Source organism: Perognathus longimembris, chromosome 11 (assembly GCF_023159225.1).
Source record: "Perognathus longimembris pacificus isolate PPM17 chromosome 11, ASM2315922v1, whole genome shotgun sequence".
In the NCBI taxonomy this organism is placed as follows: domain Eukaryota; kingdom Metazoa; phylum Chordata; class Mammalia; order Rodentia; family Heteromyidae; genus Perognathus; species Perognathus longimembris.
The window spans coordinates 36,668,555-36,688,655 of record NC_063171.1 but is presented as its reverse complement, the minus strand read 5'-3'; the positions used below and the strand labels follow the sequence as shown (position 1 = coordinate 36,688,655).

General features: G+C 41.1%; 1 protein-coding gene across 2 annotated transcripts in view; it reads right to left on the bottom strand.

Moving 5' to 3' along the window:
- Positions 1-4,526: 4,526 nt before the first annotated feature.
- Copa (COPI coat complex subunit alpha) overlaps positions 4,527-20,101 on the bottom strand; it is a 49,094-nt gene continuing 33,519 nt past the window's right edge. The window contains exons 18-33 of one of the 2 annotated variants that reach the window (XM_048356617.1): positions 16,354-16,516; positions 16,107-16,253; positions 14,542-14,731; positions 14,326-14,421; positions 11,823-11,911; positions 10,815-10,938; positions 9,633-9,722; positions 9,340-9,449; positions 8,424-8,501; positions 8,202-8,270; positions 7,542-7,678; positions 7,154-7,340; positions 6,744-6,854; positions 6,321-6,482; positions 5,379-5,573; positions 4,527-5,124 (exon numbers count right to left, since the gene is read on the bottom strand). In XM_048356617.1, the coding sequence (XP_048212574.1) occupies positions 5,065-5,124; positions 5,379-5,573; positions 6,321-6,482; positions 6,744-6,854; positions 7,154-7,340; positions 7,542-7,678; positions 8,202-8,270; positions 8,424-8,501; positions 9,340-9,449; positions 9,633-9,722; positions 10,815-10,938; positions 11,823-11,911; positions 14,326-14,421; positions 14,542-14,731; positions 16,107-16,253; positions 16,354-16,516 (2,008 nt within the window). In that variant the 3' untranslated portion in view covers positions 4,527-5,064. Of the gene's footprint in view, positions 5,125-5,378; positions 5,574-6,320; positions 6,483-6,743; positions 6,890-7,108; positions 7,341-7,541; positions 7,679-8,201; positions 8,271-8,423; positions 8,502-9,339; positions 9,450-9,632; positions 9,723-10,814; positions 10,939-11,822; positions 11,912-14,325; positions 14,422-14,541; positions 14,732-16,106; positions 16,254-16,353; positions 16,517-20,101 lie in introns of those variants that run through there. The other variant, XR_007212488.1, reaches the window with a different exon arrangement.

The window sequence follows — 20,101 nt, the reverse complement described above, 5'->3', positions numbered from 1 at the left end:
TTTCTATTTTGACAGGGTGGTCTGAAACTGGCAATCTTCTTGCCTCAGCCTTGTAAGTGCTGGGATCACAGGTATGCAACACGATGCCTGGCCAATCTCCTGGTTGTTCCCCCCCCCCCCCCCCAAGTACAAGTAGTTAGGAGAGAATGCACTCTGAACAGTGGGAGTTATAAATCTAAGTTGCAGCCCTAATTCTGCCACTGCCACTGGATTACTTTCTAAGGTTCTTTTTTTTTTTTGGCCAGTCCTGGGCCTTGGACTCAGGGCTTGAGCACTGTCCCTGGGCTTCTTTTTGCTCAAGGCTAGCACTCTGCCAGTTGAGCCACAGTGCCACTTCTGGCTGTTTTCTATGTATGTGGTGCTGGGGAATTGAATCCAGGGCTTCAGGTATACGAGGCAAGCACTCTTGCCACTGGGCCATGTCCCAGCCCCTCTAAGATTCTTCTTAATGTTGACCTTCTATAATCTAATCTTTCTCTGACTAACCTTGTAACTTTTGTAGCATAATTCACTTCAAGCTAAATTTCAATCTGTCTCAAACTGCTTACAGTTATATCTAATAGGGCTGTAATTATTTAAAACACTTTAACATTTTTAAGAGACTATACCCAGGGGTATTTTTATTAGTTTCAATGCAGCAATAACAAGCATGTTAATAGGAAAAATACTAGATGGAAATTAAGATGATTAAGGTGAGTTCAGAAACAACTCTCTCTCCTCTTCCCTTCCATCCCTCCCTCCACTCCTCCTTCCTTCCCCTCCTCTTCCTACCAGGGTTTGAACTCAAAGCTTCTTAAGCAGTGCTCTGCCACTTGAAACATACCTCCAGATTTTCTTTGCAATCTCTTAAATTTGATTTTTTTTTTTTTTTTTTTTTTGCCAGTCCTGGGCCTTGGACTCAGGGCAGGGCCTGAGCACTGTCCCTGGCTTCTTTTTGCTCAAGGCTAGCACTCTGCCACTTGAGCCACAGCGCCACTTCTGGCCATTTTCTATATATGTGGTGCTGGGGAATCGAACCCTGGGCTTCGTGTATACGAGGTAAGCACTCTTGCCACTAGGCTATATTCCCAGCCCTTGATTTTTTTTTTTTTTTTTTTTGCCAGTCCTGGGGCTTGAACTCGGGGCCTGGGAACTATCCCTGAGCTTCTCTTCTCTTGCTCAAGGCTAGTGCTCTACCACATTAGCCCTAGTGCCACTTCTGGCCTTTTCTGTTTATGTAGTGCTGAGGAATCAAACCTAGGACTTGGTGCATGCTAGGCAAACACACTTTACTGCTAAGCCACATTCCCAGACCCTTAAATTTGATTTTTAAAAAACTGATCCTCCTGGACAGCGCTGAGGCCCTGAGTTCAAGCCCTGGGACTGTCAAAAAAAGGATTCTCCTCACATCTCATCTCAGTATTTATTTCCTTCTATTCTTTCTGCCTTTCTAGTGAAAAGAATACAGTTGGGGGGAAAAAAACCAACGCAGCAGTTTTCTTATCATTCTTGCTTAAGGACTGGTCTTTCCAGTTTGTTGAGCAACTTCAGATTCTTGTGTGGTATTCACAATTAAATCATATATATCTAACTTGTTTTCCCAATTATGTAAGTCTCAAGAGGCAGAGCCTGTCATCTTTTTTTTTTTTTTTTTAATAACCCTGGGTTCAGGACATGTGCGAACTTGATTTTGAAAGTTAAATTTGTAAGCTTATAATTTTGTTTCTTCAAGACTAACTTGTCTATGTTTATAACTTAAAGTGCTATCAATGTAGTATGTCAAGTTTTGAGAAAGCAGGTTTAGCTTGGGGATGGTGTTTAAGAAAGCAGATCTTGATCAAAATATTTCATATGCATGTATGAAAACAGAATAATGAAGCCCATTAAAACTTGTTCAATAAAGGAGGAAAGGAATAAGAAACAGAGGGGGCGATTTTTATCAGAGCATGTTATATGCATTTATGGAAGTAACACAATGACACCATTGTGTAAAATTAATATACACTAATTAAAGAGGACAAAAAAAATCTCTTAAAACTATGTGTACTGTAAAGGCCTTTGCTCTTTGAAACAAGCATTGCACTTTTAGGAGTTTACCCTCAGACATACATACCCATACAATGTAATGCTCAAGTTATTGAAGCAATGTTAATAATTACAAAAGACTGAAAATATGTATTGAGGCAATTTCATAACTTAAAATAAGCCATATAATAGAGAAGTTAAAAGTGAAGGTGAAGGAATATACTAAGATGTGCTTCAACTCAGGACCTCTTGCTCAGATTTTTGCTCAAGGCTGGCTATCACTTGATTTTTTTTCCCCCCAGTCCTGGGGCTTGAACTCAGGGTGTGGGCACTATCCCTGAGCTTCTTTTGCTCAAGGCTAGCACTCTATCACTAGAGCTACTTCCAGTTTTTTTTTTTTTCTGTTTATGTGGTAACTGAGGAATTGAATCCAGGGCTTCACGCATGCTGGCTAGGCAAGCACTCTACTACTAAGCCACATTCCCAACTTACTTCTATAACTTGAGCAACACTAGCACTTCCAGAATTTTGCTGATTAACCAGAGATAAGAATCTAGGGAAGTGAAAGGGAATATCAATATCGAGAGACAATGGATAAAGACAAATGACTCCAAAGCAATACTTGCAAAACCATTTGGTGTAAACCAACTAAACAACTCATGGGGTGAGAGGGAACGAGGGAATGAGGGAGGAGGTAACAAACAGAACAAGAAATGTATCCATGGCCTTACGTATGAAACTGTAACCCCCCTGTACATCACTTTGACAATAATTTTTTTTTTTGCCAGTCCTGGGCCTTGGACTCAGGGCCTGAGCACTGTCCCTGGCTTATTCCCGCTCAAGGCTAGCACTCTGCCACTTGAGCCACAGCGCAGCTTCTGGCCGTTTTCTGTATATGTGGTGCTGGGGAATTGAACCTAGGGCCTCGTGTATCCGAGGCAGGCACTCTTGCCACTAGGCTATATCCCCAGCCCATAAATATTTTTTTTTTTTAAAGAATCTTTTTTTTTTTTGCCAGTCCTGGGGCTTAGACTCAGGGCCTGAGCACTGCCCCTGGCTTCTTTTTGCTCAAGGCTAGCACTCTGTCACTTGAGGCACAGCGCCACTTCTGGCCATTTTCTCTATATGTGGTGCTGGGGAATTGAACCCAGGGCTTCATGTATATGAGGCAAGCACTTTTTGCCACTAGGCCATATTCCCAGCCCCTAAAAAAGAATCTTATCTAGTTTATCTGCTCTGGCTCCTTTGAACTGTGAGCCTCAGATCTCAGCCTCTTGAACAGCTAGGATTATAGGTCTGAGCTACCAATGCCTGGCTAACATACATACTGAAGACTATAAAGAAGTTACTATCTGTGGTTTGGGGACAGGTGATAGGAAATGGGTAGCTCAGAAAGGAATGGAAAGAAGACATGTCACAGGATGGTTTTTTCATTTACTAATTTTTAACTGTATGAATATATTAAAACATGAATTTAAACTGTAAAAATTGTATTTTAAGTCATAGGCTCAGTACATTACTCTGCCTCATCTTAGCAAACTATATGCCATATTGCCAATGTGATCAAGCAGAAAATGTACTGTATACTAATCTTACACAAATGTATTAGAAGTAAAATTTCTAGGTACATGGTAGGTGCTCAATAAATATTGGCTGTAATCAGCAACAGAAGGCAGGCTGCAGTAAAAAAATGGAATGGGGAGCTGTTTTCTAACATTCTCACAGCAGCTTAGATCTGTCTCACATACCTGAATGAAAGCTTTTTTTCCATCCCAATAGTGGGTATTACTTGAGTCTTTTTGTTTTGATTTCTACTGATAAACACAGCTCCCTTTTTGGTGCTTGTTATTTTTGAAAAAGGGCCTTTATTCCTACCCAGGTGCTCACCTAGACAGCAATTCATCTATTTCAGGTTTCCCATTATAGTTGGGAAGACAGGTGTAGTATATATTACCATGCCCAGCTTCTCCATTCTTGAGATGGAGCCTTTCAGACTTATCTGGCTAGGAATGACCTTGAGCCAATCTTCCTTAACTCAGCTTCCTATAACACCAGGACAGGCATGTACAATCAGGCCCAGCTGTGGGTCTGTGAGGAGGGTCTCATAAATTTTCTGCTCTAGGGGCTGGGAATATGGCTTAGTGGCAAGAGTGCTTGCCTTGTATACATGAAGCCCTGGGTTCGATTCCCCAGCACCACATATATAGAAAATGGCTAGAAGTGGCGCTGTGGGCTCAAGTGGTAGAGTGCTAGCCTTGAGCAAAAAGAAGCCAGGGACAGTGCTCAGGCCCTGAGTCCAAGCCCAAGACTGGCAAAAAAATAAAAATAAAAAAAAATTCTGCTCTAGCTGGCCTCAAACTGTGATCCTCCTGTTTGCAGCTCTCCTATGTAGCTAGGATTACAGGTGTTGATCTACTGGCACCCGGCAGTAATAATTATGGAAGGAAAGATACCTATTTTGGTGGGGTAGCTACATAGAGTGAACATAAACAAAGTATTCAGGAAATAAACGGCAAGCCAAGCACCTCTTATAGAAATTTATTATGAGCAACAAAATATAAGAATAGTTTGAAAGAACAAGTTAATGAAAAGGGGAATGCATTTGGAAAAAAACCAAAAGATTTCTTCTTAGACTTCAGGAAATGTCTGGGTGCACAGAGACTATCTGCAAAGAACTTAAATGCCTAAGGAAAATGAGAGATAGCTAAGAATTTAATGTGGCTGAATAAAAAGTGGTATTTATTACATTCTCTTTTCTAATAGAAAGGAAAAAAGTGGTGAGGAGGAAAGAGGAAGAATAAATATTGGAGAAATTTACTTAACAATTGTCCATCACCAAGTTTTTATTACTTGAAAGATCCAACCAAGCTAGAAAGGCAAGGACAATTGTGACCATAATTTTAGTCACTTTGAGAAGGTCAGAGAGGTCCTTGGGAGCAAAGACAAGTTTTTTTAGACATTCTTATTTGTGAAAAAAGGATATTACTTTAGGGAGAACAAAATGTCAATCAGAAGGGAAGGGCAGGTTAGGAGGATAGAGACATGCACACAAAGGGGTCCTTAGCGAAATTGAAGAGGACTGATCCTCAGACCAATCACGTCTTTACCAATCTCTGTCACCTGTAGAAGAGGAAACAAAGGATCAACTTAAGAGATTTGTGAGGCTGAGAACCCTAGAAAGCTCATTGTCTACACCCCTCAATGAACACAATAGATGGATGTATTGTTACTTAGAAATGGGAAAAGTTCGAGCTCTCTTTAGTGTCAATGCCCAAAGAAGCTGGGGCCAATACTAGGGAAGAAAATAACCAACATGTTGCTTTTCTTACTCCTTCCCTCAATAACCTAGTTGCATTTTTTCATACAGTACTTACTGTAGTGACCCTGCAGATTTGACCCTTGAACTCAGGGGAATAGCAAGCCCCACTGAGTGGACATTTCTCCACTGGTTTTCCACGGTAGATGGGCCGATAGGATGCAGCACAAATGTCAAAGGGGTTGTGCATGTCATAATTGAGCTGGTAGGCATCTGTAGGATTCTTCTCACAGGCAGACAGGATTTTTCGGGTCTAGGAGAGGGAAGGAGTGTTTGAGAGGACAGAAAGAGGCATATAACAACTCTCTGATTCAAGAGCAACTGTACTGTATGAAATAGGCCCCATCATTTACACTGGATGAATGTGAAGAATCAAACATTGCCATTCCTATATTATCAAAATTGTATCTTCTTGTGGGCATAGTGGTGCAGAACTGTAATCCCAACACCCAGGAGGGTTGAGGCTGGAGGATTATGAGTTTAAGACAGTGTAAGACTGTGTCTCAAAAAAAAAAAAAAGTAAGTAAAGGAAAAAAAAGAAGCAGCAAAGATTTCCTCCTATCAATGCTAATGAGGCTCCATGGAGAGAGACCCCATAATCTTGTACCAAGTCTAGAGATTATCAGGGTCAGTCACAGGGTTAAAACAGGTTTCCACTGCCCAAGAAGAATGGTTTTGGAAGGCATAAATAATGGACTACTCATATAAAGTAGAGTGTTCAAGATAGGATATCTGGAGTTTAAAAACAAGATTGAGATTTTCTTCAGATGCTGTTCTAGGTTACAGATCATGCTCACACTAGTGCCATATCTGAATAAATTATTATTTTGGTACAAATATAAGAACAAAAAAAAAAGCACTTATGTGTAATTAAACAAAAGGTGGCATTCTGTTTGGCTGAATACCATATGTTATTTTGTTTCAGAGGCAAAGATCTTGGTCTTCTGATACTTGTATATAAGACCAGATCTGGTTAACTTATGTGGTAGTTCTCATTTACCTGTTGAGCTACTTCAGGCTTGGGCCCAAGTTCCAGGAGGCGCCGAGCAAAAGTGGCTGCTGTCTTGAAGTTCTTGAGCTTAAAGAAGAGGTTGAGGGCTGTTCGCAGCACCAGGATCATGTGAACAGGCTGCAGATTTGAGTGGGTGAAATAGGCTGCCATCTGGTGGATAGAAAAAGAACATAAGCCAGACTGACAACTGGGTTTATATACAAAAAACAAAAGGCCAGCAGGACTGGCTATAAATCACAGAGGACTGACAAAATGAGGAAGAAAGGTAGAGAAATGTAGCCGCATTTCACAGACCTGCACCCAAAGCCTTCCTCCTCAAAGCCAGATCTAGATTTGGAACCAAAGAATACAGGAATGAAAGGAGAAGGGAAGTATGCCTCTGTTAGTGCTCAAGAGCCCCACAGATCTTACCTCACAGATGCGTTTCTGCTGTTCTAAAGTCTCTTTGGGCAGCTTCTTCCTTTCTATCTCCATGCACAAACCCACAATATATTCACGGCAAATGGTGATGAGCTGCTGGGCCTGGAGGGGTGGCAGAGGAAAGACATGGTAAGAATGTGGGATGAAGGGGCTGGGGATATAGCCTAGTGGCAAGAGTGCCTGCCTCGGATACACGAGGCCCTAGGTTCAATTCCCTAGCACCACATATACAGAAAACGGCCAGAAACGGCGCTGTGGCTCAAGTGGCAGAGTGCTAGCCTTGAGCGGGAAGAAGCCAGGGACAGTGCTCAGGCCCTGAGTCCAAGGCCCAGGACTGGCCAAAAAAAAAAAAGAATGTGGGATGTGACTAGGATTGGGACAAGTGGATAAACCTTGCCTACCTCTGCAATCTCCTGTTTATTGTCCACAACTAGAAGTGGCACACTGAGTAGGATTGAACGGAACTTTTCTACAGCCTCCTCAAACTTGCCAACCGTGGTGAGCTGGTAGCACAGCTGCAATCGTTGGATGAGGTCATTAAGCTTCAGGCCCACAGCTGGCACACCATTCTTCAGGCCCGCATCCTTCCTGGAAATGGAAAAATAGGAAAACAGGACAGTCAGCAGACAAGCAGGACTCATTTCTGAAAAAAAAAATCAACAATACCCAACTGTGAAAGTAATTGGGGAATAGGAAGTAGACCACATGCTGGGACAATTCTGACTGTGACTATTTGAAATATCTACCCCATCTTGGAACTGATAGAAGCAAAGGAGCAAGAGAACTTACCAATTTCGATTGGGGTAGCTATACATGGAGGGCAAGCAGGGAAGAGCCTGATAGGTTGTACGGCCTCGAGCATATGTCTGCAGGAACAGTTGCTTGTAGGGGCCAAATTGCACTACTCCTACCTGGTCATGAAGAAGCTAGAACACAGGTAAAAAGAAATGTAAGGAATCTGGCCCTGCCCTTTAAAACTAACTGATCTCAGTAAGGTATTTTTCTTTGTACTGTTTCATCATTAAAAGAATACATTTAATTATAGGACCTACTTCATTTAATAATATATTTTAGGATAATGTTTGGCACACAGTGACACTAAATAAATGTCAGTGATTATTCTAGTTATTAAAAATACATGACTTGGTGTTTAAAACATACATCTGGTTCAGGAGAAGTGCTAACTTATGTGAGGTAGAAATCAGGCTATCATAGGTGGAAATGTCTAAAAGGATCTTTTTAAAAAGATTACTAGGCTAAGAATGCAGGTAAAAGGAAGGCCTTATGAAGCAAGTCCCTTAAACAAGAACAACAGCTTCCATATAAATCACAATCTGCCCTCGTGGGTTAGATCATTTCCATTTGGCTAAAAAGATGAGTCAACCATCTCCCTGGAGCCCTGAGGCTAGGCATACTCAAGACCGCCAGGATTACTTTAAGAAGACTTACCCGCATGGCTGTTTCAAAAGAGCCTGCCAGGATGTGATCAACTGGAAGCTGTGAGTTATTGCACCAGATCTAATGACAAACAGAAAACCCAAGCCAAGTGAAATTTTGTCCTTCTCTTTCCAGATTATCCTCCTCCAGATCTATTAGCAGAAAAGTATCCAATACATTTTATACACTAATTAATCAAATATTAGCCAGTTCAGAAACATTGACTCTGCTTACTTGAGTTGGACTTGTCCCTTTGGTTGGGGGCACAAAGAAACCATCTTCAGCCCCACCAGCTGCTCCTGGGGATACGTCCTACAGGGAAAAAGAGTATTAAGTCATTTTTAAAAGCCTTGTAAAGCTGAGTGCTGGTGGCTCATGCCTATTATACTAGCTACTCAGGAGGCTGAGATCTGAGGATTTCAGTTCAAAGCAGCTTTTTTAACAACAAGAACATCATCAAAGTCCTAAGCAGAGATGTAGCTCAAGTAGTAGAATACCAGCCTTAAGTGCAAGTCAAACAAGCTCAAAGCCTTGAGTTCAAGCCCCATACTGATACCCCCCCCCACCAAAAAAAGGTATTCATTACATTATTCTGACAAATCCAAAATAATTATTTTGTTCTTTATTTCTACTGGGGGAAAAGGGTGATGGGAGAAGACCCCCATAAGTGAAGCTGCCTCTCCAATGACAAAGTAACATAGTAAAAGCTCCATTTTGGGTTTTATGTGGTTTAGTGGTAGTGTGCCTGCCTAGCATGCATGAAGCTCTGGGTTCGATTCCTCAGCACCACATATACAGAAAAAGCCAGAAGTGGTGCTGTGGCTCAAGTGGTAGAGTGCTAGCCTTGAGCAAAAAAGAAGCCAGGGACAGTGCTCAGGCCCTCAGTCCAAGCACCAGGACTGCCAAAAAAAAAAAAAAAAAAAAAAAAAAAGCTCGCTGCTTTCTCATAAGCTGCTAAGGATACAATTCTAATGATTTCACTCCTTTCTTCAAGTGGGAGATAAACATCAGATTAGGAGAAGGGTCTAAATCTCTTCCTTTTGAAGACCCCCAGGACAAGTGTGTGTAGGGTGGGGGTGGAGGGAATGAGGTTACTGGTTTCTATAGGGAGACTAGAGGAGAACATTCCAAGGGTAGGAATTTCACATACCAATTCAGGGGGAAGCTCCAGATCTTCCTCTACATCCCAACCACCTCCTTCTTCCTGCCCCTTGCCAAGAGCATCATCCCCCAAACCTTCTGGAGCCTCCACAAATCCATCTGCAAAGGAAAATCCAAGCTCAAAATAGATGTGTATGGTGGCATACTCTTAGCCAAAGGAAAGAAAAATGTTGGGAACCTAGTTGGTCCCATACTTTGGAAACCTACATACAGACTACCCTGTAACTAGTCTTAATGCAATAAGTCCATTACCCCAGAACAGTTTTAAAACTGTACTCTTACCTTCATCCAGCTGCAGTTCTGCATCTTCTCCCCAGCCTTCAGTACCAACAGTGTCAATGTCAATGTCAGCAGCCAGTGCTCCTCCCTTCCCTACAGAAAGAAGAACAGGTAGAGCTGCTTATAGACTGGCAAGTTTGAGATGCAGTCTTCTTTGCAAGCAAGCTACAACCTTTCAAAAACAATTGCTCAGGTCCTGCCCACTTACTATTTTCATGTGATATTTATTGTTGTAGAATGTTATACTAAATTGCAACATTTTTCACAGAGAATGTGAACAGGACAGAGGTAAATAGTGGCTTGGCACAGTGCTTGTCTGGTCTAACCTTAGCACCATATACACAAAAAACAAGAGAGGGGACAGCTACAGAGGCAGTTAGATAATTGGATTTCTTAATACCAAAAAGTAGCTCTCAAATCATTTTTTATCAGTCTTTTCCACTCTTGAAATTTCTTCCTGAGATCTTTCCTATGTTACTACCATTACAGTATGTGCATGAGGATGGGGAGTCCACAGGAAAGAAAGAAAAGAGCAGTGTTGGGCATACAGTTTCTTACTTAGATGGAATAAACAAAGAGGTATCCCGGAAAAATAGAAGAGTAAAGGTAGCACTGAGAGAGAGAGGTAGTACATATATATGCACATCTGCACTGTGGAATTAAGACTGTCATGAATGACAAAATATTGAATATAGGATATGACTACATATATGGCAAATCCTACAGAAATACACCAAAATGTTGATATAAGTTATTAATGGAAATAGAGGTTTTTCTCTATGTCCCCGTTTTCCAATTTTTTTTATTGTCCTCAAAAAACCTTTGCTTTTTTTTGGCCAGTCCTGGGGCTTGAACTCAGGGCCTAAGCACTATCCCTGGCTTCCTTTTGCTCAAGGCTAGCACTATGAGCCACAGTGCCACTTCTGGCTTTTTCTGTTTATGTGGTGCTGAGGAATCAAATGCAGGGCTTTGTGCATGCTAGGCAAGAACTCTACCACTAAGCCACATTCACAGCCCTAAGCCTTTGCTTTTTATAAGACTGCATCCTTGCTGTGACTGGGATCACATTTCTGTAGCTGCTCTGGCATTGCAGAATAAAAGGGTAGATGAAACTAATAAATGAAACTTTCTAAAACTTCCTCACAAAACAAATAACAAAATGCTATGGGAGAAATGGGTACTTACCCTTGCTGGCAATAGAGCCTTCAAAGAATCCTTTGGACACAGTTAATAAGGGCCAATTTGTATCTAATGGCATAATTGGAGCAGGTGGTTGGAGCAGCTTGGCATTAGGGTCGATGTCTGGGATCTAAGAGGTGAAAGAAAACAACAACTCTTGGATTCACGTAGGGACATTTATGAAATCTCCTTTGAGCTCTTCCCCCCCCCCCCCCCCCGTGCTCATCCTAGGGCTTGAACTCAGGACCTAGGCACTGTCCTTGAGATTCCTGAGCCTTTTCACTCAAAGCTGGTGCTCTATTACTAGAGCCTCAAGTCTACCTATGGCTATTTTGGTTGTTAATTGGAGATGAGAGTCTTCCAGACTTTCTTGCCTGGACTGGCTTCAAACAACAATCCTTAGATCTCAGCTTCCTGAACAGCTAGGATTATAGGCTAGGATTATGGTGCCTAGTTCTTCTCTTTTTGCTGGTCCTGGGGCTTAATCTCAGGGCCTGGACACTGTCCCTGAGCCTCACAGACTTTCCTGCCTGGGCTGTCTTCAAACTGTGATCCTCAGATCTCATTCTCCTGAGTAGCTAGGATTATAGGCATGAGGCACTGGTGTCCAGCTTCTTTTTTTTTGGTAATACTATGAGTCTGAATTCAGGGTCTTGCACTTCAAGCACTCTGCCACCTGATCTATGTCTTTAGCTCTTTTTGCTCATTTTGAAAATAGGGTCTTGAGTTTTTGCCTGGGGAAGGCCTAGACCTGGATCTACCAACCTATGGCTTCCTGTATAGTTGGGACCATAGGCGCACACAACCATGCCTGGCTTTTTGTTTGAAATGGGGGTCCTGTTAACTTCTTACGTAGGTCTTTTTTATTACATTAGTTGTACAAGGGAGATTCTATTGTGATAATTCCATAAATACAAACTGCTCCATCAGCCTTACCCACTCTACCATGTAATTTATAGTTTTACATTGTTCTAAGACCTGTAATAAGAGATACTAGTACACATAAATACTCACTGTCTCTTTCTCTGGATCAAATGTCTCCTTCAGGCTCTCAGCTTCTTCATCTAAGCCATGGGTAGCAGCTGTGAGATAGGCCAGGGACTCTGCAGGTAAAACAGACTTTGGCATAGGAACATTTCAAATGAATGCTGCTGTGGGAGACTCTTCTAGGGGGGTAAAGATAATCATCATGTGACCCTATCTCCTAGTAGCCACATACTTTCATAGTATTTTCTCTCAAGTGTGAGTTACACTTGTTAACTGGCTTCTTATGGAGAGAACATGGCAAGACTGATGAAGTATTATGTACAAGACTAGCTTACAATTGTGACTTCTATTTTGGGTGCTCTTTAAGCTTTCTCTGAGAGAAACCAGCTGCCATGTTGTGAAATACAAAAGAAATCAATATACCAAGACAATTTGGTCTTCCAAACAACAGAGAACAAAGTCTTGAGGAATGCTGATACCCTAAGAGTGAATATGGAAGCAGATTCTTTTATTTTTTTTGGTTGGTCATGGGGCTTGATCTCACAGCCTGGGCATTGTCCTTGAGCTCTTTAGCTCAAAGCTAGCGCTCTACCACTTTGGCCACAGAGCCACTTCTGGTTTTCTGGTGGTTAATCGGAGATAAGAATCTCGGACTTTCCTGCCCAGGATGGCTTTGAACTGTGATCCTCAGATCTTAGCCTCCTGAGTAGCTATGATTAAGGCATGAGACACAGTGCCTGGCTGGAAACAGATTCTCGATGGGCTACCAGCCCAGGCCAATACCTCCACTTCAGTCTTATCACAGGCTTCAAGCCAGAGCTAAGTAAGCCATATCCCAAATATGAAGTAATAAATGCTGGTTACAGTTTTAACTGAAAATTGAAGATTCCTTATTTGAAACGGTACTGGAAGTGTGTTTCCGATTTTGGAGGGTTTTTTGGGAGGAAGGGGTTGGAGCATTTACATTGACTTTCCTGGTTAAGTATATCTTACCTGTAAATCTGAAACCCAAAATTAGAAATATTTTGAGTTAACAGGTTGTCATTCAAGAAATCTTAGGCCAGGCATTGTTGGTTCATGCCTGTGAAGGTGTGGCTCCATTGGTAGAGTGCTAGCCTTCAGTGAAAAAGCTCAAGGGCAGTGCTCAAGCCCTGAGTTCAGGCCCCAGGACTGGCACAATTTTTTTTTTCTTCAGATTTTGGAGTATTTCAGATTTCTGAATTAGAAATGCTCAAATTATATTAAGTTCTGGGGTATTTGTTACAAAGCAATTAACCCATAACTGATATAATTACTTTAAGATCTATTAATAACCTCAAAATAATTTCTGACTCTTCCATATCACATCTAGCACTTTAGTAAGTCATATTGGTTGGTGCAAAGAGAGATGGCTAAAGCCTGTAATCCTAGCTACTTGCGAGGTATAGATAAGAAGACTGAGGGACAAGGCCAGCCTGAGCAAGTTAATGAGACTCTATTTCAACCAATGACTTGGCACTGCAGTGCATGCCTGTTACCTTAGCAACAACGTTCCTGGAAGCACAGAATATTGTATCTAGGCTGCCTTGGGATAAAGTAAGACTCTATTTTCAATATAACCAATGCAAAAGGGACTGGTAGAGTGGCTCAAGTGTTAGAGTACCTGCTTAGCAAAAGGTCAAGGCTCTGAGTTTAAACCCCAGTTAACAGACACACACACACACACACACACACACACACACACACACACACACACACACACACACACACTTCATTTTGATTCTAACCTTCACAACAATCTGACCACTGCTGACCCCTTTACTGTTGTTCCTTAGTGTGTGTGTGTGTGTGTGTGTGTGTGTGTGTGTGTGTGTGTGTGTTGGTCCTATGGTTTGAACTCAGGATCTGGGTGCTGTCCTGAGCTCTGTTGCTCAAAGGTAGAGCTCTACCACTTGAGCCACAGCTCCATTTGGGGGGGGAAGGGGGGGAATTGGCCTTTTATTCTGGTGCTTAATTGGTGAGATAAGAGTCTCATGGACTTTCTTGCTTAAGCTGGCTTTGAATTGTGATCCTGATATCTCAGCCTCCTGAATAGCTAGAATTACAGACATGAGCCACTGGCGCCCAGCCCTTAATGCATCTTAAATGCATATGTGTGTGTGTATCATATGTGTGTATATGTACTTATACATATGTATATATCCATTTATCTATCTAGAGAAAGTTCTCAAAACAACAAAAACCATCCTTTAGTGGACACATGAATAAATAATGTGTAAAATATCCAAATGGGAAGTAAAGGAATGTATGGCATCTGACTAATTGCATTACTAGAGTACTAGAACTTTAACTACCCCATATTTTCCTAAAGGTGTTGGCTAGACTAAACTGTTTGGCTGTGTACACTTCCACTAGGCTTTGAAAAAAATCTCAAGGTGGTATGATTGTGTCATTTCCCCTGAAAATATGTACAATTACAGACAACCCCTCAGCACTATATACCAATAATTAAGCGTGAAGTCAAAGTATTTCCTAAGGCCCCAATACTTACTCTGCCCACAGTTCTTCAGGATCCGCACTCGCTCTGACACATCACCCAAGTAGAGTGCATTCTGATAATGGCCACTCATGTCCTTTCGGATCTCAGCTGCAAACAAGCCAATGAAATAACAAGTTAGGACTTCTCTGTCAAGTTCTGTCATCTCTATTTGCCTTTCTGCTTCCCCACAAAGCTCCCTCCTTTTCCCATTAGTTGTATGTAGCTCACCAATCTTCATCATCTTGCGAAGTTTCTCCAGGTTGCCAGTGATAAGGTACAGGAAGGAAAGTTTGTCAAAGTTTTTGGTGCGCTGATAGCACATTTCCACAATTTGGTGGTTCCCTTGTAGCAGGGCCACTTCTCCCAGTTTCTCCCAACAGTTCTTGTCATCCAGTGCTTTGGCTGCTTCCAGAGCAATCTAAAAAATCCCCAGGGCCAGAATTAATGAGATACTGTGGAGGATACTATGACACAAAACTAAGGACTGTAACAAAGTCTCTGCCTACTAAGAAATAAATTTCTCAAAGCGCTTCCTACACTATCAAGCACTCCTAGCTTTCAGTCTATCTCATCTTCAGTTTAGTTTAGTAGTTACTGATTTCAGATTTGTCTAGCTACCATATTTTCTGCTGCATTGGTTTTTTTTTTTTTATTTTTTTATTTTTTTTATTTTGGCCAGTCCTGGGCCTTGGACTCCGGGCCTGAGCACTGTCCCTGGCTTCTTCCCGCTCAAGGCTAGCACTCCGCCACTTGAGCCACAGCGCCGCTTCTGGCCGTTTTCTGTATATGTGGTGCTGGGGAATCGAACCTAGGGCCTCGTGTATCCGAGGCAGGCACTCTTGCCACTAGGCTATATCCCCAGCCCCTGCATTGGTTTTTTGTTGTTGTTTTTTTTTTTGGTCTTTTATAGTTGTTTTTTTTGTTGTTGTTGTTGTTTTTAAACAGAGCTGAGGACCAAACTTGGGGCCTTGTGCTCGCCAGGCAGGCGCTATTCCGATGAGCTAAATCCCCAGCCCCTAGCTACTGTATATTCTATCTTCCAGGTTTGAAGATCCACAGAGGCTTTCGGAAAGTCAAAAGAATAAACAAAGGATTTAAATCCAGAACTGGAAAAATAATTTTCTTAAGCCTTTTCCTTCCCTGAAAAAAAAAAAGCCTGAGTCCCAACATTTGATAAATATTCCTTCACCTAAATTAGATCAAATGCTGCAGGGCACTGGTTGCTCACACCTGTAATCCTAGCTACTCAGGAGGCTGAGATCTAAGGACTGCAATCTGAAGCCAGCCCAGGTAGAAAAGTCCCCATGAAACTCTTATCTCCAATTAACCACTCAAAAAACAGAAGTGGCGCTGTGTATCTCCAATTAACCACTCAAAAACTAGAAGTGGCGCTGTGGCTCAAAAGTGGGAGAGTGCTAGCCTTGTGCACAAAGAGGCTCAAGGACAGCTTCTAGGCCCTGAGTTCAAGTCCTACATCTGACACAAAAAAAAATCAAATGCCAAGGAAATGAGATTTAAACAAATTTCATACTATATTTATCTTGGAAGTTACTGACTTCAGTCTGAGAATGTCAATAATGGTGGAAATGCTGTGGCAGAAGCAGAGACAGGAAAAAAAAAGTAGAAATAGGCAAATAGGAACACTAAAAGATGGCTCAATCTAACAATTTAAAAATATCCCCAATTCCACTTTTCTAGCTAAAGGATCAAGCCTAGGATAATGGTACCAATGCCACTCTAACCCCTCTCATCTTCTCTAAAAAATCTAGGGCTGCAGAGTATAATTTTCTCACCTCAATGTTTCCACACTCCAGTGCCAGACTAAAGCGAGTTTTTTCATCCTTAACGAAGTGCAATGCCACTTCAGGATACCCCTTCTTCTGGAGATAAGCAATGATAGACTGGCCTACTAATTTGGCATTCCTCACCATGTGCAGTACCTGGACATTTGAGTTGGGTAGATAGAGTAAACATTACTTGCAGGAAAAAAATGAGCCACTGCCTCTCTTAATGCTCCTGGTATGCTTTCTTACTTCATACCTCATCATATTTTCTATTGATCAAAGCCAGCTTGAATTTGAACTCAGTAGGATCAATGGTGAGTACCCGAGGACGACACTCCCTGTCTAGGCAGTATACATTGTTGCCCTTTACTCGTGTGACATAGATGGGTAAATCCAGAGTCCGGATGATCCCATGGTCTCTAAGGAAGAGAGTAGATGGCACAAATTTCAATAAGTGGGGTAGATAATTTAGTCTGTGAAAAATGGACAAGCCAAGGCCACAGACTTTTATCTTTTCATAACCTTCTGTCAAATGCCAATTAAACTGTGGAAGGAAAGTGATTCATATTAATTTTGTTCTTTTATACAACAGGTTGGATGATGTGATCTTTCTTTATAAAGTTATTGCTCTAGGAGTACCATATGTGACTATAAGAATCAGACATCAGGGGGGAGGGGGGAATGAGGGAGGAGGTAACAAAGAGTTCAAGAAACATACCCATGGGGCTAGGGATATGGCCTAGTGGCAAGAGTGCTTGCCCCGTACACATGAGGCCCTGGGTTCAATTCCCCAGCACCACATATATAGAAAATGGCCAGAAGTGACGCTGTGACTCAAGTGGCAGAGTGCTAGCCTTGAGCAAAAAGAAGCCAGGGACAGTGCTCAGGCCCTGAGTCCAAGTCCCTGGACTGGCCAAAAAAAAAAAAGAAACATACCCAATGCCTAACGTATGAAACAGTAACCTCTCTGTACATCACTTTGACAATAAATAAGAAAAATAAATAAATAAGAATCAGACATCAAAGTTAAATTCTATACTTAGATATACAATCAGTAGATTGCTATGGACAGATAAATCCTTCTAAGCTCTAAGTGAAAGAAGATAAGTAAATATGAAGAGTCTGGCACATAAAAAATGATAAAAAGCACGATATTTTTAATCAAAAGATAATAAAAAGATCACAGATGAAAACTTGTTGGTATATAATTCATCCAGTAGTTGATATTAAATAATTTTTACCTATAAATGGATAAGCTGTATTAGAAGAAATACTGAAAATTATGGGATCTGCCTGCATGTATTTTAAAAACTATACTTTTTTAAAAGTTAAAGTAAGAAGAAGGAAATAATACAGCCATTAGTAGAAATTAAGATACAGTAGAGGAAAACAATTAAAGACAGGTCAATGCTTGCCAAAAGTTGGATAAAACTAGGCTTTTTGTGAAGGTATTAAAGAAAAGAGACACGACACAGCTAAGGCAGTACTGAGGGGCAAGATCATTGCCCTCAGCACTCATATTAAAAGAATGGAAACAGAGCAGGTGAATAACCTCATGATGAAACTAAAACAACTGGAGAAACAAGAAATGATCGAATCTAAAATGACTAGGAGGAGAGAGATCACAAAGATTAAAGAAGAGATAAATCTGATTGAAAATAGAAAGACCATTCAACAAATAAATAAGACTAAAAGCTGGTTCTTTGAGAAAATAAACAAAATTGACAGACCCCTTGCAAGACTCACAAAAAAAAGAAGAGACTCATATTCGTAAAATCAGGGACTCCACAGGAAAAATTACAACAAGTACACACGATATTCAAACAATCATAAGGAGCTATTTCCAAAACCTCTACTCAGCAAAAAACAATAATTTTACAGAAATGGATCAATTCTTAGAGAAGTAAAAACTGCCCAAACTGAACCAAGAAGAAATAAATCAACTAAATAAACCAATAACTTACAGTGAGATACAGGGGAGAATCAAGAACCTCCCTACTAAGAAAAGCCCAGGCCCAGATGGATTCACCAACGAATTCTATAAAACCTTTAGTGAGGAGCTAATACCAGTACTCCTCAAACTCTTCCGCGAAATAGAAACAGAGGGAGAAAACCCAAACTCATTCTATGAAGCTAATATCATACTCATTCCCAAACCAGGCAAAGACCCAACAAAAAAAGAGAACTACAGACCAATATCACTAATGAACACAGACACAAAGCTCCTCAATAAAATATTAGCTAACAGGATCCAGAAACTGATCAAGAAAATCATACATCATGACCAAATAGGCTTCATCCCACAGTCACAAGGATGGTTCAACATCCGTAAATCAATCAATGTAATTCACTACATAAACAGAACTAAAATCAAGAATCACATTGTTATCTCAGTCGATGCCCAAAAAGCCTTTGACAAAATACAACATCCATACTTATTAAAAGCTCTGGAGAGAACAGGAATAGATGGAACATTCCTCAAAACAATAAAAGCCATATACAGCAGACCAACTGCTAACATCATATTAAATGGAGAGAAACTTAAATCATTCCTCCTGAACTCAGGAACAAGACAAGAATGCCCACTCTCCCCACTTCTTTTCAACATAGTGCTGGAATCCCTAGCCATAGCAATAAGGCAAGAGGAGGACATCAAAGGGATCCACATCGGCAAGGAAGAAATCAAGCTATCCCTATTCGCAGACGACATGATCTTATATCTGAAGGACCCAAAAAACTCAGTCCCCAAACTCCTAGAACTAATAAACCATTTTGGCAAAGTAGCAGGATACAAAATCAATCCACAAAAGTCAGCAGCTTTTCTGTACACCAGCAATGTACAAGCAAAAAAGGAAATTGTGGAAACAATTCCATTTACAGTAGCCAAAAAAAGAATAAAGTATCTAGGGATCAACCTAACCAAGGACATGAAGGACCTATTTAATGAGAACTATAAAAATCTAATAAAGGAAATCAAAGAAGACACAAGGAGATGGAAAGACCTCCCATGCTCATGGGTAGACAGAATCAATACAGTGAAAATGGCCATACTGCCCAAATTGTTATACAAATTCAATGCAATCCCTATCAAAATCCCAGTTACATTCTTCACTGAAATAGAGAAAGCAATCCATAAATTCATATGGAACAGCAAAAGACCTAGAATAGCCAAAGCAAGTCTAGGCAAAAAAAGCAGTGCAGGAGGTATCACAATACCAGACTTCAAGTTCTACTATAGAGCCATCATAACAAAAACAGCCTAGTATTGGTATAAAAACAGACCGGAAGACCAATGGAGTAGAATTGAAGCTCCAGAAATAAAACCGCACTCTTACAGTCAGCTGATATTCGACAAAGGAGCTAAAGACATACAATGGAATAAACATAGCCTCTTTAACTACTGGTGCTGGGAGAACTGGGCAGCCATATGCAGAAAACTCAAAGTAGACCCAAGCCTATCACCATGCACCAAGATCAACTCAAAATGGATCAAGGACCTCAATATCAGACCTGAATCCTTGAAACTACTGAAGGACAGAGTAGGAAAGATGCTAGAACTCATAGGCACAGGAAGGAACTTCCTGAATATAGTCCCAGGGGCACAACAAATAGGGGGGAGACTCGACAAATGGGACTACTAACTACTACAAAATAAAAAGTTTCTGCACAGCTAAGGACATAGCCACCAAAATAGAAAGACAGCCAACCATATGGGAAAGGATCTTTACCACCACAGCAACAGACAAAGGCCTGTTATCTGTCATCTACAGAGAACTCAAAAAACTAAGCCCCTCAAGCCCAGTAAACCAATTAGGAAATGGGCAAAGGAGCTAAAGAGAGACTTCACAAGAGAAGAGATTAAAAATGGCAAAGAAACACATGAGGAAATGTTCAACATCCCTGGTAGTAAAGGAAATGCAAATAAAAACAACCCTGAGATACTACCTCACTCCAGTTAGAATGGCCTATACTCTGAACTCAGGCAACAACAAATGCTGGAGGAG